The sequence below is a fragment of the Eumetopias jubatus genome, unplaced genomic scaffold (assembly GCF_037043125.1).
Source record: "Eumetopias jubatus isolate StellerSeaLion01/CBP00866 unplaced genomic scaffold, mEumJub1_p1.0 scaffold_11, whole genome shotgun sequence".
Taxonomy (NCBI): domain Eukaryota; kingdom Metazoa; phylum Chordata; class Mammalia; order Carnivora; family Otariidae; genus Eumetopias; species Eumetopias jubatus.
In genome coordinates this window covers 125,948,216-125,963,742 of record NW_028274817.1, presented here as the reverse complement: position 1 = coordinate 125,963,742, position 15,527 = coordinate 125,948,216, and the positions used below count along the sequence as shown (strand labels likewise).

At 47.0% G+C, this 15,527-nt stretch overlaps 1 protein-coding gene across 3 annotated transcripts in view; it reads right to left on the bottom strand.

Annotated features, from left to right (window-relative positions):
* Positions 1–11,178: 11,178 nt before the first annotated feature.
* DHRSX (dehydrogenase/reductase X-linked) overlaps positions 11,179–15,527 on the bottom strand; it is a 152,827-nt gene continuing 148,478 nt past the window's right edge. The window contains exons 7-8 of one of the 3 annotated variants that reach the window (XM_028114960.2): positions 13,972–14,219; positions 11,179–11,403 (exon numbers count right to left, since the gene is read on the bottom strand). In XM_028114960.2, the coding sequence (XP_027970761.1) occupies positions 14,016–14,219 (204 nt within the window). In that variant the 3' untranslated portion in view covers positions 11,179–11,403; positions 13,972–14,015. Of the gene's footprint in view, positions 11,404–11,609; positions 11,762–13,758; positions 14,220–15,527 lie in introns of those variants that run through there. The other 2 variants (XM_028114959.2, XM_028114961.2) reach the window with 2 other exon arrangements.

The following is a 15,527-nucleotide window of genomic DNA, read 5'->3' as shown; positions in this document are numbered from 1 at the left end:
AGGATTTTTTTTTTTTTTTTAAGTGAGGGAGCTTCGCAAGCATTAAGACATTGATAGAGGCTCTACGGAGGCTGGAGGCGTTGGTAGATACATGGTCAGGACACTAGAATGAGATGCAAAAAAGCAGGTACAAAGCAAATAAATGTCATACAGGCAACCCCCCCCCCCCGTAACTTTAGGGTCATCTCTTCTCTCCAGCAGGCATAACAATAAACTACCCATCATCTGCAAGTTCCCACGTCAGTTGATAAGAGTTGAGCCCTAACCTATAACCAATAGTAATTCATACAAGGTTTCAATCGCTGAGGGTCCGGTTCCCCCAGATGGTTTCGTTCAACAAATGTTCATGCAGGACATGAAAAAGGGGAAAGGTATTTTTCTCTTGCCCATTTCCACAGGCTGCATGATTCTTATTGCCTCTGAGTGTCCCGTGTGCCATCTGGTTGTAGGAAAGAAGTAACAGATGCTGCGAGTAGGTCCGTATGGTTTCTGCATTGAAATGGTGCAAATGACCTTTTTGAGTGTTGGACTGCAGTGGATAAGCCCTTCTCTCGTAGACACGGGGGCCTTGGATACAGGCTATGGTGCATCTCCTGTTCAGTCCTTAAAGTCAGGTGCACACAAACACCAGTCAAGAGTCTTCGAAGGGAAAGTAAGACACGTTCCAGGTGGGTGTGGGACACGGGGGCTTCCCATGAGACGGGAAAGGTTTCCCAAACATGGGGTGTCCAGATGCTGGTTGACCTGACTGCACGCATGCGCTCATCTACACACCACCAGGTACCCCGTTCAGGATTTCACCATCCTCATGTGATTTTATTACCAAGTAGGAAAAAAAAAATCTGGTAATTGTATCCAGGTAATGTTTCATTCACAACAGGCTTCTTTCTTTTCTTTGTATCAGGTGAGAGAGAGAAAAATAGTTACTCCCACTGATATATATATATATATTTTTTTTCACATCCCATAAAAGCAACCATTTTAAAGTAAACAATTTAGTTGGATTTAAGTACATTGATCACATTGTGCAACCAGTACATGTATCTGGTTCCAGAATGTTCTCACTCCCTCAAAAGGAGAGCCCGTTCCCGTAAGCAGTCACACCCCATCCCCCTGACAACCAACGGATCCACTTTCTGTTTCTATGGATTCGCCTATTCTGGATGTTTCTTATATAAATGGAATCATATGCTATGTGCTATTTTATGTGTGGCTTCTGTCACTTACCATAATGTTGGTTTAGAATCTATATTTAAAAAAAAAACCACTGAAGAATACTCATGATAAGCCTCTAGATTCCATGAAAAGATGCACGTGAGAAGCACAAGGAGGTACCATGACACAGGTAACAGAATAGCTAAACTAAAAGTACTCATCACACCCAGGGCTGGTGAGGATGTGCTGCAGCTGGAACGCTCACACGTGGTTGGCAGGGATGCAAAACGGCAGCACGTCTCTGGGAAACGGGTTGGCGGTTTCTTATGGAGTTAAGTGTACACTTCACGTGGGATCCAGCAATCCCATTGCTAGGTATTTATCCACGAGCGGTCACAACGCACGTTCACTGAAAACCTGGATGTGAATGCTGAGAGCAGCCTTCTGCCTGACTTGCCCCAGAGGGGAAACAACCTAGAGTGGGGAATGGACGAAGCACAGTGGTGTGTGCATACAATGGGACACCACTCAGCCACAAAAGGGGAGGGACCATTGTTGAGTGCACAACCCTGTTGAGTGTCAAATGCGTATGGCTGAGTAGAGGACGATAATTTCAAAGGGCCAACGAGTGCCTGGGGTCATTTATGCCATATTATGGAAAAGGAGAGAAAACAGAGCAGTGGTTATCCATGATTCTTGCTGGACAAAATGCCAGACTGTGTTTTCAGGGGCTGGGGGAAGAGGGAATTGTCCAGGATGATGGACAAGTCCTGAATCCCACTGGGGTGCTTACATGAATCTGTACATGTGTTAAAGCTTACAGGACTGTACTCCAAGATATGGTGAATGTTGTACTGCTTGTAAAATGTTTAGAAAACCTGCAGGTGTTCAAAAAATTGAAAAGAGAATGACCGTATGATCCAGCAATTCCATGACTTGGGTATTTACCCGAAAGAAGTGAAAGCAGGGACTTACAGATTTTTTAATACCTGTGTTCACAGCAGCATGACCTACAGCGGCCAAGCGGAAGCAATCCAAGCGTCCATGGATGGAGGGATGGATGGGCAAATGGACCATGCATAGAACGGAATATGACTCAGCCTCAGAGGAAGGACATTCTGCACCTGCTGTGACGGGGATGGACCTTCAGGATGTGGTGCTCAGTGACATGAGCCAGACACAGAAGGACAAATCCTGTGTGATTCCACGTATACGGGGTCCCTAGAGGAGTCCCAACCACAGAGACAGAGAGTAGATGGTGGAGTCAGGGGCTGGGGATGGGGAGTCTCAGCATTTCATGGGGATAGAGCTTCAGTTTGGGAAGATGGAAAGTTCTGGAAATGGATGGTGGGGATGGTTGCACAACAGCGTGAATGTGCTCGATGCCACTGAGCTCTGCACTTAAAAACGGTTAAGATGGCAAATTGTATGCTGTGTGTATCTTACCACAATTTAAAATTAAAAACAATTTTTCTTTGGTTTGAAAACCCCTAGTTGAAAAAATGTCCTGCTCTAGACAGAGCATGCAAAAACACTCAGAGGGTTAGGACTGTGTGAGTTGCATATATTTTCATGCCATCCCTTTAAATTGTTTATTTGCAGTGGAATACATAACGGGTCGGTATGATGTATTCGTCCACAGACGTGCCCTGGGGCACGGGTGAAACGCTCTGCCTGCCGGGTGTGGCATTTGCCCCGAGAGCCTGCAGGAGGGACAAACACCCAGCGTCCCTCCCCAGGTCGGGCCCAGAGCTCATAACTGGGCTGAAAGCAATTCTGGGAAAGTGGCAAAGGAGGAAGGGCAAGGGTGCAGTTGTCAGTTGGCGCCACAGACACTCCTGCCTTGATCTGCTTACATTCCTAATCACGGTTCTTGGGTGGATGTCAGCCCTGCACAGATGTGGAAGCTGCCTTAGAGAGGGGCACCTGGTCAGAGAACGCATGCTCTCAGGTGCGGCTGGGATACACCCCCACTAGCCTCTCCCCAGCATCCCAGACCCTCAGCAGTCCAAGAATGTCACCCCAGGACACCTCTCCTTTGAAAAGTAAGCGGAAGTGCTCATGGGCTTCTGCGGATCTCAGGGGCTGTTTTAAAAATTTATTTCTTCATTTTTGGTCTGGAAAGAAGTCATAGCTCACTTGGAATGTTAATGGGGACTTCAGCTCTGCAATTGTAAAATCTAGTGCACACAGCTTGAAATGCTTGGACCTGCACTGTATTTGGGATGGCTCTGTGGTTCCTCAAAGGGAGCAGTTCGACTCCCCCAGGGGACACCTGCAGATGGTCACAATGGGGGCTGGCACTGGCACGTGGTAGGGTGCAGACCAGGGACGCTGCTCCACACCTCACAGTGCCCAGGATGCCCCACATCAGAGAGTCATTCAGCCCCAGATGTTAAGAGTGCTAAGGAAGAGACACCTGTCTCAGCATAACAGATTCTGAATGTCTATCTGTCCATATGTCTGTCTATCTATCTATCTATCATCTATCTATCTATCTCTCTATCTATCTATCTATCTATCTATCATCTATCCGTTCATCAGGTATGGCAGTGGTTTGCAACCAGAGACAAGTTTTTACTCCCTGGAGGATACTTGCTGATGTCTGGGGACATTTTTGATTGTCACAGTTGGGGGGCTGCTTCTGGCACCTGGTGGGTAGAGACCAACCCCCTACAGTGCCCAGGATGCCCCACCCCAGAGAAGAGACCAACTCAAAACACCCATGTTGTCCAGGTGGAGAATACCTGGTATACCTGGGGGTACCCGATAATACCCTCCCATACAAACTATGCCTATATGTGTGTGTCTGTGTATAAGTCACAAATTTGTCTCATGCATACATAATAGCTACACATATATATGCATTTGCATGTGAATATATGAATCAAATTTGTGAAAAACCCAAGGTCTGCCCATATGGTTGTGTTTCCTGTCTCTGTCCGGATCTCAGGCTGGTGATTTATAAACTGCTGTTCCTACCCAGTTTCTGCTTGGGCTCATCCATGTCTCACCAGCTATTTCTACTGGCTGGTGATGCTTTCGGTTGTTTTCGTCAGGGAATTATTTTGTGTATATAACTTCACCATGAGCCGTTTTCCCTAACACCCAAGGCATGTCCCGAAAGTAAATCCTGTGCTTTCTGACAGCATCTTGAGTTGCTTTCTCATCTGGGACTGTTTTATAACCCCTTGCAGCCATGGGATGGGCTGCATTTGGGTGGCACCTCTCAGCGTCCTCGATCCCTAGGGAACTGACCGTCATATTTCACTCCACGTTGGCGCTCGTAAAAACTGCCATGGAAAGAATTTCAAAGTTGTGCAGAAAATGATGAAACCAAACTGGACCCGTTCGTTCCCATTTTGAAGGTTGCCGGAACTCTTCAGTTCATCTGCTCCCCCTTTTCCTCCAGAGGTACGGAGCCAGCGTGTTCCAATGAAGCAGGAGTTTTGCTAGCCTTTGCCAATGATGCCCCGAGGGAAGGTCAAAGAGAAAAAAGTAAAGCTGCCTGCAGCCATTTATATTCAGACCGGGGAGGAGAGGCCAACCCAGGGGTTGAAGAAGGAGGGTCGGCTTTCAACCCTCGGCGGTTCTGAGACTAGACTGCCCAGATATTACATTTTCTAAATATGCAAGGATGGAAAACAGCATGAGAATAAGGTAGAAATGTCTTTGAAGAGAGGAGGCGTACTTTTCTTCCTGGGACCTTGATTCTACATGCAAATGGATGATTTGACACATTGCAGGATTTTATGTTTGAAAAGCAAGATGTGCCATCGCCGAGGGTATCTTGAGAGCCATATTCAAAGCACCTGGTGTCCCAACGTAGAAAGAGCACCCGTAATGGTCTGGTGGACAGAGGCTGGGGGTGGGTGGGGCGCTGCAGAACATCTTTGCCCTCTGGGTTTTTTTTTAATTTTTATTGTTATGTTAATCACCATACATTACATCATTGATTCTTGATGTAGTGTTCCATGATTCATTGTTTGTGCATAACACCCACTGCTCCACGCAGAGTGTGCCCTCTTTAATACCCATCACCAGGCTAACCCATCCCCCCACCCTCCTCCCCTCTAGAACCCTCAGTTTGTTTTTCAGAGTCCATCGTCTCTCATGGTTCGTCTCCCCCTCCGACTTACTCCCCTTCATCCTTCCCCTCCTGCTATCTTCTTCTTTTTTTTTCTTAACATATATTGCATTATTTGTTTCAGAAGTACAGATCTGTGATTCATCAGTCTTGCACAATTCACAGCGCTCACCATAGCACATACCCTCCCCAATGTCTGTCACCCAGCCACCCCATCCCTCCCACCCCCCACCACTCCAGCAACCCTCAGTTTGTTTCCTGAGATTAAGAATTCCTCATATCAGTGAGGTCATAGGATACATGTCTTTCTCTGATTGACTTATTTCACTCAGCATAACACCCTCCAGTTCCATCCACGTCGTTGCAAATGGCAAGATCTCATTCCTTTTGATGGCTGCATAATATTCCATTGTGTATATATACCACTTCTTCTTTATCCATTCATCTGTCGATGGACATCTTGGCTCTTTCCACAGTTTGGCTATTGCGGACATTGCTGCTATAAACATTGGGGTGCACGTACCCCTTCGGGTCCCTATATTTGTATCTTTGTGGTAAAAACCCAGTAGTGCAATTGCTGGATCGTATGGTAGCTCTATTTTCAACTGTTTGAGGAACCTCCATACTGTTTTCCAGAGTGGTTGCACCAGCTTGCATTCCCACCAACAGTGTAGGAGGGTTCCCCTTTCTCCGCATCCCCACCAACATCTGTCGTTTCCTGACGTGTTAATTTTAGCCATGCTGATGGGTGTGAGGTGGTATCTCACTGAGGTTTTGATTTGGATTTCCCTGATGCCGAGCGATGTGGAGCATTTTTTCATGTGTCTGTTGGCCATTTTGCCCTCTGTTTTTATCCACATTAATGTGAGGTTGGGATCACCTCATTTGCAGGTGTCACAGAGGGTAAAGGAGGTGATGCTGGAAATCTCCTGCCATGACATGTTGGCTTCCCAGCTAGAAACGACACCTCCCCTCTATGACCCAACCTTGTTTGAAAAGGAACCTAATATCCCACATGCATTATTTTTGACCAGATGGAACCAAAAATCAAATTACCTCGAGGCTTGTTGCGTCTCTATGACAAGACATAACAACCAAACAGCCCACCGGGGGGGCTGCTCCCCGCACCTATGTCAAGTTCTTAGTTTAAGCAGATGGGAGTTGGGCATAATCTCTATTCTGGGAGTTGGGTGTAATCTCTATTCTGGGAAAAACAGGACGATCTCTCTAGTTTGTGAGAATTGGTAATCATGCTAGGCCAATGCTGCCTTTTAGACATCTCCGAAAACATGGGCTTCTCACCCCATTGGAAATCATGGCTCAGAAGAGCTGCCCCAGAGGGGGTGATTCCTGAAGCATTCTGTGCATTTGGAGAAAAGAAAAGTGGATAGTCAGCAAAACTCACTCTGTTGCATCAGGCAGTTTGGTGCAATTCGAAGCAATGCATGTGGGCACCCAGTGTGTGCCCAAGAAGAAAAGCATAGTCTTCCTTTGAGGTGCTTTGCCCAAGAAGAAAAGCATAGTCTTCCTTTGAGGTGCTTTGCATGCTCTTCATAGCAAATCTTTTATTGATCTGGGATTCAATTAACCGTTTAAAATGTACATTCAGATGCATTCAGCACGTTTACCGTGTTGTGCAACCACCACCTCTACCTGGTTCCAGAACATTCTCATCCTTCAAAAAGGAGACTCTGTCCCCATTAGCAGTCAAGTTCCATCCCTCTCCTGAGCCCTTGGGAACTACTAATCTTTCTGTGTCTATGGATTTAACCATTCTGCATATTTCATAGAAATGGCATCATATACCCTGTGGTCTTTTGTTCCTGGCTTCTTTCAGTCACAGTGTTTTTGAGGCTGGTCCATGGTGTGTGTATGGGTAGTCCATTCCTTTTTCATGGTCAAATAATAATCTCTTGTAGGGATGTATGCTAATGCATTTTTTTAAGTAGGCTTCACGCCCAACCTGGGCTCAAACTCACAATCCTGAGATCAAGAGTTATATGGTCTACCAACAGAGCCAGCCAGGCACCCTGCTAATGCATTTTTAATGTGCTTCTACTATCTTAAAATGAAATCATAGATACTTACACCAATGGACAAATTAATAGTAGCCACATCATGTCCATGTAATGCAATTTATAATAAAATGATAGGCATTTGAACATGTCAGTGCTTGCAGATGATGAAGGACTAAGATGCTTGCCTCTGCATGTCAGATCCCCAAGAAGGTGCCAGCTGCAAACAGAGGCTGCCCCAGGCATGCTGCGGTTTGTAATGCAAATGCCATGAGCTGCCATCTGCACTTCTGCAAATGGTGAACAATCCAACCAAGGGCAATCTTGTATTAAGGCAGTGGCTGCTTGCCTGGAAAATTCAAATGATTGCATTTATGAGTCAACAGAATTAAGTTCTAGGCTTGGGTTCATGACATACAGGATGTTCACCTGCCTGGACACCTGGACAGACACTGAGAAGTCATGTGGGCAGGGGGACACTGTACACTGGGTAGCCCTGTCCTGTGCCTTGCAACACATCTATCATCCTGGCCTCCCCCAGTTAAATGTGAAAAGCAGCTTTTTGTTTGTTGTGTTGTGTTTTTTCTTGAGCGTGCCCTTCGCTACCTTTCCATGAACCACGGAGAGAACAACCAGCATTGAAAACCACTAGGCCATTGGGAAGGCAAGCCAACACATCAGGTACGTGTGATTTGGACCCAACTCACTATGGTGGCATTCCTCACATAGGCAAGATCTTCCGCAGCCTTAACTCCCTTCTATTGCCCCCTCTCATGAGTGTGAGGACCATAAAAAGACCCACTGAGGAGCACCTGGGTGGCTCAGTCAATTCAAGTGCCTGACTCTTGAATTCAGCCTAGGTCATGATCTCAGGGCCGTGAGATCCAGCTCTGTGTCAGGCTCCCCACTCAGCACAGAGCCTGCTTGTCCCTCTCCCTCTGCTCCTCCCCCACACTCTCTCTCTCTCTCTCTCAAATAAATAAACAAATAAAATCTTTAAAAAAAAAAAAGACCCAGTGAACACAATAGGACACTCTGTCCAAGTCATGGCCAATAGACATTTTACAGTGTAAGTGTAAATCAAAATACTGCACCCTACACATTAAATATATACATTTTTGCTAAGTTATACCTCAATAAAGTCAGAAAAATAAAATGAATATTCTCCCCCTAAAAGAATGATCCTTTTAGTTACCATGCTATGATTTTCTCTAAGATATTTTGAATGAAAACTCATTGAACCACACCTGGCACCTCTCTATCTGGGAGTTTTTAAAACGTTGGTTTGAGTAAGCCACGGGCTAAAGAGGGAAAAATGAAGAGAAGCACGGCACCGCGTATCTACGAGATGTCGACCAAGTCAGAGGGAGAAATGAGTGACACAGAAGGCTTCAACTGGACATACGGAAGTAAAAAAATAAATGGCATTCATCAAATCAGGAAGTCAGACGATATATCCCAGAACGAAGGGAAGAAATTAGGCAGCTGAGATAACCAAAAATGATAAACTAGCAACAAACGCACACGTTGGTAAAGCTCTCATCCTGAACCAGAGAACGTCCTTCCTTGAGTAGAACCTCAAACTCTTTACTAGGCGCAGACATTTGCGCACCGCCCCTTCAGGGCACATGCTGCAAAGCAGGAGGGACTTAAGGGTTTATGTTTGTGCTTTTATGGCGTTTGGTAAAAAGATGGGGATCTAGGCCCAATGACGAGGATACTGGTATCCAGAGGACAGAAAATACAACTCCAACTATAGCTGATGCTTGAACAATGCGGTGTGAATTGCACGGGTCCACTTAGATGCAGAATTTTTTCAACAAATATAGCACAGTGCTGTAGATGTATCTCCTCTTCCTATGATTTTCTTAATCACACTTTACTTTCTGTAGCTTATTTTTATTGTAAGAACTCAGTATATAATACACATATTGATAATATATATTATAATATATATAATATTATATATAATATAATATACAATACATATTAATTGGCTACGTTATTGGTCAGGCTTCTGGGCAACAGCAGGCTCCTAGTAATTAAGTTTTGGAAAGAGTCAAAAATTATACGTGGATTTTTGAGAGCCTAGAGCTGGGCACACCTAGCCTTGTGCCGTTCAAGGGTCAAGTGTAATTTTTCCACTTAAACGACAAATTAAATCCAGAGCTTGCATGCAAAACCACAGGTGCATATATTTATTCCTGAACATTCCTCAAGCACAGTGCATACATAGGTTTTGTTGTCTCAGCAAACCTGGGCGCCGACAAGGTTGTGTTAGCATCATCATTCAGTAGATGAGGCATCAGAAAGACAGAGGCCCAAAGGCTTGATGATGGTGCCCAGTGCAAGACTTCACATTCCCAAAGTTCACATCCAATGGGAAACTGGCAGGGCACGCCCTCGCTGACCTGCAGACCAACCCAAAAACTTCCCTCATCTTGCCTCCCAACCTGTGTCCCGCCTTGGAGGGAGCCCAGTGCACCTTGTATGGTTGTATTTCCAAACAGCCAAAACGAGAGGTGCCCATGCCACCTGTTCATGATACAGAAACCTTCAGCATCTAGTTGGCATCCAGAGCTTGTGTCCTACACGGACCAGCCTTTGCTGAGCTCGCTCTTCCTTGTTAGAAGTCTCTGCTATCTTACACCGTGAAACCCCCAGATTCCAGGGATTAGGACCTAACAGCCGTGGAGGCCATTATCAGTCCACCACAGACCTCAGCTCCTTTGGGACAAGAGCTAGGTCCGCTCAACTTGAGCGAGCCTCTGTTTCCTCAGAGCCTGGTTTGGTAGAAATGAATGAATGAATGAACGAATGAATGAATAGATGAATGAAGGAAGTGGTCCCGCCCATTGTTGAACCCAAACAAAACTCACTGTTGCTACACTGAAGGAACAAAAGAACAGCTTTACCGAGAAGAGAAACACATGCATCTTGAGTCCAACTACTGAATCAAGTCTTGCCCATGGATGGAAAGTCGTCACCCTGGCGTGGGCACAGAGACCCTCGTGGCTCCCCTAACGTGAGTGACAGGCTTAACCCCAGAATCCCCAGTGCCCGCGAAGCCATGGATTCAACTTTACTCACCCAGAGAGCCACACGATTTCTCCAGCTGCTGGGAAGTGTCTCCAAGCACTGAGGAATCTTACAATCACATGTCAAGGGTGCCTGCTAACTTCTCCAGAACGATGTGTTTTTGTTTGTTTGTTTGTTTTTTTCCTCTTTCTCTCTCCCAGAGAGGAAGAGCAACATAAGGGCTGTCATGTAACAAGGAGGAACAATCTGAGGCCAGGGTCCTACAAGGTTCAAATTGTTCTTGGAGTGTGTCTTCTCAGCTTGGGGAATGCGGCATCTGTCAAATCCTGGCCTGCTTGTTTTCTCAGTGATGGAGGATGTCGTTTTGGCCAGGAGCCATCCTACCACACCGTCCTGAGCCTCTACTTGGAAAGTACCTTTGTCATAATGACAACAGTCCCTGGCACTTATGTACTTCACTTCAAGTTGTAGTATGGTCTTTGATGACATATAAATGCTGCAAGGTTGGCATCTTCCAGAATTCAACGTTCCGCTTTTTGCTGCAGAGTCCTGGCTGTTCAGAAAATCAGATGAGGCACATCTTGATTATGATTCTAGTTCTAAAACACATCAGTCTGGGCTCTAGAGCTTTAGTGGAACATCTGAACAGTCCGAGGAGGTGCCAGCACTCAGGGCTGGAAGTTGCAATCTCAATATGTCTGGCTCAGGTTGGGTCTTGAACTTGGCTGAACAACAGGATGGCTTGAGAAGCTCTACAGAAATGTTGATGTCCACAGGAATTAACTCTGGAACGCTACTGAGGGTAGGGATGAGCAACAATCATTTTCACATGCTCCCCCAGTGGGCAACCAGAACCCATCAACCTAACTGGACCTTCAGGGAGATTATCAGCATTTTTATTGAGAAGATTTGTTTAGGGTTTACCACCTTGGCCAAGAAAAGACAGAGAACTCTGTCACTAACAAAGAATCTATCACAGGCATTCTCAAATATCCCAGACCAGAGCAATGACATTCCTTTGTATTTTGTTAAGTTCCCGTTAAGTCATGCTCCATTCCAGAAGGAGAGCAGAGTCTTAAATTGCTTCATGGTGCCACTGCATCCATCCTGGAACAATCAAGAGGCAATCGATAAAGCATCTGCCCCTGCATCCAGTGTGAACCCCACGCGGGAAGAGCTGTTGGCTGTGATACCAAAGCATGCAGGTGCCCAGATTTGACATCAGGTTTGGGTCCTCGGTGAGATTCTGTCAGTTGAGGGAATGGATGATCAGCTGACCAGCAGTCACTGTTCTGGAAATTCAGAGTGCAGCAACACACACTCAGTGTCCTTTCCACCGCATTTCAAGTGGCTAGTCTGTCCATGTTGGAATTGAGAACATCCTCAGAGAAAGGACTGAGCCTTCCTTGCCTGACTGGTGGGTGAGTAAGGGTGAGCCCTGAAGTCAAGGATGGTGCCCAGTAAACTGCGGGAGATATTCAGAACCATAGGGGACTGTATGAGTTTCCTGTAACAAATTCCTATCAATATGTTGGTGTCTTAAAAACCACAGGAATTCATCCTCCCCCAACTCTGAAGACCAGAAGTCTGAGATCCAGGCAGGGCAGGGCTGAGATTCAGGTGAGGCAGGGCTGCTGAGACCCAGGCGGGGCAGAGCTGTGCTCCCTCCAGAGGAAGGTCCTTCCTGCCTCTTCCCACTTCTGGGGGCTCTAGATGTCCCTGGGTTTGTGGCCACGTCCCTCCCGTCTCTGTCATGGTCACGTGACCTCTTCCTATTCTATAATCAAATCTCCCTCTACCCGTTCTGATACAGAAACTTGTGATTACATTGAGTGTAGCTAGATAAGCCAGGATGATGTCCTCATCCTAAGATCTTGATTCCATTGCCAAGATTATCTTTCCAAGTAGAATCACATGCATCGGTTCTGGGGGGTGAGCCCATGGAGGTATCTTTTGGAGGGGGTCATAATTCAACTCCTAGAGAGACCAACTGGACACAATTCCAAAGACCCTCCACCTCTCTCCGACTGCCAGTGCATGGACCACCCTACATGTTCCTGGCAGACAAGCTGCCTCTGCGCACAGATATGGGAGGAACCAGAAGAAAATGTCCAGCTCAGGTGGGCTCTGATGAACTGTGCTCAACACCCACGACTGGGCATCAAATATGTTTATGGCTACTTCAGTACCATGGTTTAACTATAAACCAGGCCCTGCAGATGTGTCTAGGAAGGATGCCAAGAGAAAAGTTCACTGACATTCTGAGTGGGGAACAACCCAGGAGAAGGTCACGTGTGAGAATGTGATGGTGAGGGAGAAACCAGGGCCCATTCCTTTACCTTTTGCCCAAAACACATAGTGAGCAAAGTCAGGAACATCTTTCCTTGTCCCACAGGATGCCGTACTGAGTGATTACAGACCCTTCTCCTCATTCCTGTCCTGGAGAACGCCCCTGGGGATCTCCATCCAGACCCCTCTCCTGGTCCCTGTCCTACAGAACTCCATGGTTGAGTGCTGACCAGACCTCTCTCCTCCTTCCTGTCCTACAGAACCCCATAGGGAGTGCTATCTAAGACGCCTCTCTTTCTCCTGTCCTACAAAAACCCAGGGTGAGTGGTTTACAGACCCCTCTCCTAGATCCCGTTCTATAGAACCCCATGGGGATTGCTGTCCAGACCCTTCCCTCCTCCCTGTCCTACAGAACTCCATGTTGAGTGTCGACCAGACCCTTCTACTCATCCCTGCCCTACAGAACCCCATGGGGAGTGCTGATCAGACGCTTTCCTCCTCCCTGTCCTACAGAACTCCATGATGAGGGCCAACCAGACCCTTCTACTCATCCCTGTCCTACAGAACTCCATGATGAGGGCCAACCAGACCCTTCTCCTCCTCCCTGTCCTACAGAACTCCATGATGAGGGCCAACCAGACCCTTCTCCTCCTCCCTGTCCTACAGAACTCCATGATGAGGGCCAACCAGACCCTTCTCCTCCTCCCTGTCCTACAGAACTCCATGGTGAGCTCCGTCCAGACCCCTCTCATCCTGTCCTGGAAAACCATACAGGGAATGCTGTCTGGGACCCTCTCCTCCCACCCGTTGTACAGAATCCCTGACACGTCTGGTTATATTCGCATGACTCACGGGCTTGAGCTCATGACAGCAGCTCTGGGGACTACAGGTAGCACCCAGGACCAGGTCACTCTCAAAGTGTGGAGTAGAATATGAGTTGTCACCGGAGCCTTAACCCAGCAGACTGAGGAAGGCTTATGTCTCTGTTTCACAGACCCAAGAGTCAAAGCTGGGTGTTCGGAATAATGGGTGAGTGGAAGAACAAAGGACACAGGAGACCCTGGACCCTCTACAGCTCCAGTGGTTCATACTCCTTGAAAGAGCTTGCCTCACCTGGAATGTGTCTCCCCAAACCTGGTCCCTGCCCTGTGCTCAACAAGGAAGACTGCACAGTTGGGTTATACGCAGCATTTAATTGTTCATGGCACTTGTAGCCATTTGGCACACAACTTAGGGCTCGGGACGACCTACTTGGGAATTACATTCAATGTTCCTTTTCGTCCTTGACTTCCTGCAAAGGCACGACAGCAGACAGGAGACCTTTGGGGACACAGCCCCAAAGGCAGGCAGCTACGAAAAACGCGGGCACAGGGACCTGTCACAGACCTGTGTTTGGTGGACTGAAGGCAAGGTCTTCCCCGATGTGGCAACTACCCCGAGAAGGTGTCCTGGGTCATGTCAGTGATGCCGGTCATCTGGCAACTCCTGGCCCACAGTTCTCTTTGAAGATCCAGATCATAGGTGATCGTGAGAGACTTGGTCTCTTTCTCATTGTAAAGGTAGCGGCCGCCAATTCCTTCCAGGTCCGGGGTGACCGCTGCATAGACGGACGTCCAGGCTCCCTCATCTGGGGTCTGTGGGGAGAAGGAAGAAGGCCAGAATGTGTCAGCTTTCAGAGCAGAGCGCATGGGATTCTCAGGACCCCCACCGATGCTGCTGGGTACACACAGCATGCTCATCACCTGGGTCGGGAAACTCAAGCAGAAAGCCACATACACAACCTAGCCAAGCTGATGGGTTAATCCATCTCCATAGGCAACAATGCATATTAAAATCCCTGATGTGGACAGTCAAGTTCTGCAACTCCCGATGTAGCCATAATGCGTATGAACTGGCTGAAAGGGCATGAATGCTGAGCCTCTGTGTTACAGCAACACTAGTTGGCAACCAGGTGAAATGTGACCACCTTGCAGAAAGGTTCTTGGTGTCGATGCAGCATGGTGAGCTTCCGGTGGGGATGGAAGAGTTCCCGGGTTATGGTCACTGCTTAGGGGGAACACAAAGTCCAAGCAGAAGCTTGAAACGTAGAGAACACGTGAGGGCTGGAACTCTGGTTCCGACGGAATGCGGCAACGTGGGAACACGACACACTCTGCATTCTGGGGTCGGAGTCCGAGTGACCAGCGGGTTAGCATGGTCAGTGGGTGCCGGCGAGCTAGGAGGAGCCCAAGAGATTGGAAATGGTGGGAACCGAGGCATCTCTGTCTGGCGCTATGATTCCAGATCCAGAAACCAACAGAATTTCCCCCTCGCTTCTTATTGTCAGGATAAAGACTTTTTCAGGAGCTTATCTTGTTTAATCTTGTGGAAATCTGCTCAATCCACCCCATCCACTCTAGAGCTTCTTATGAGTCTCTATAAGTCTACACAGCTGACCCCTGAACAAAACAGGTTTGAACTGCGCGGGTCCACTTAGATGCGGATTTTTTCGGTAAAGGTAGCACAATCCCATAAATGTGTTTTCTCTTCCTTAGGATTTTCTTAACCACGTTTTCTTTCTCCAGCTTATTCTATTGTGATAATCCAGTGCATAATACATGCAACGTACAAAATATGGGTTAATCTACTGTTTATGGCATCAGTAAGGCTTCTAGGCAATAGTAGGCTATGAGTAGTGAAGCTCTGGGGAGTCAGAAGTGATACCTGGATTTTCAGCGGCATGGGGGGTTGGCATTCCCATGCACATACATATACTTCCATGCCACATATAGATTCCCATGCACACACACTCATATGCACAAACATACTTCCATGCATTCATGCACATTCACAATCATACACATAAACTCACATGCACACATGTATTCACATGTACATGTACTCCCATGACACTCATATACTCACATGCCTCACACATATACCCACATACATGCATACAATCA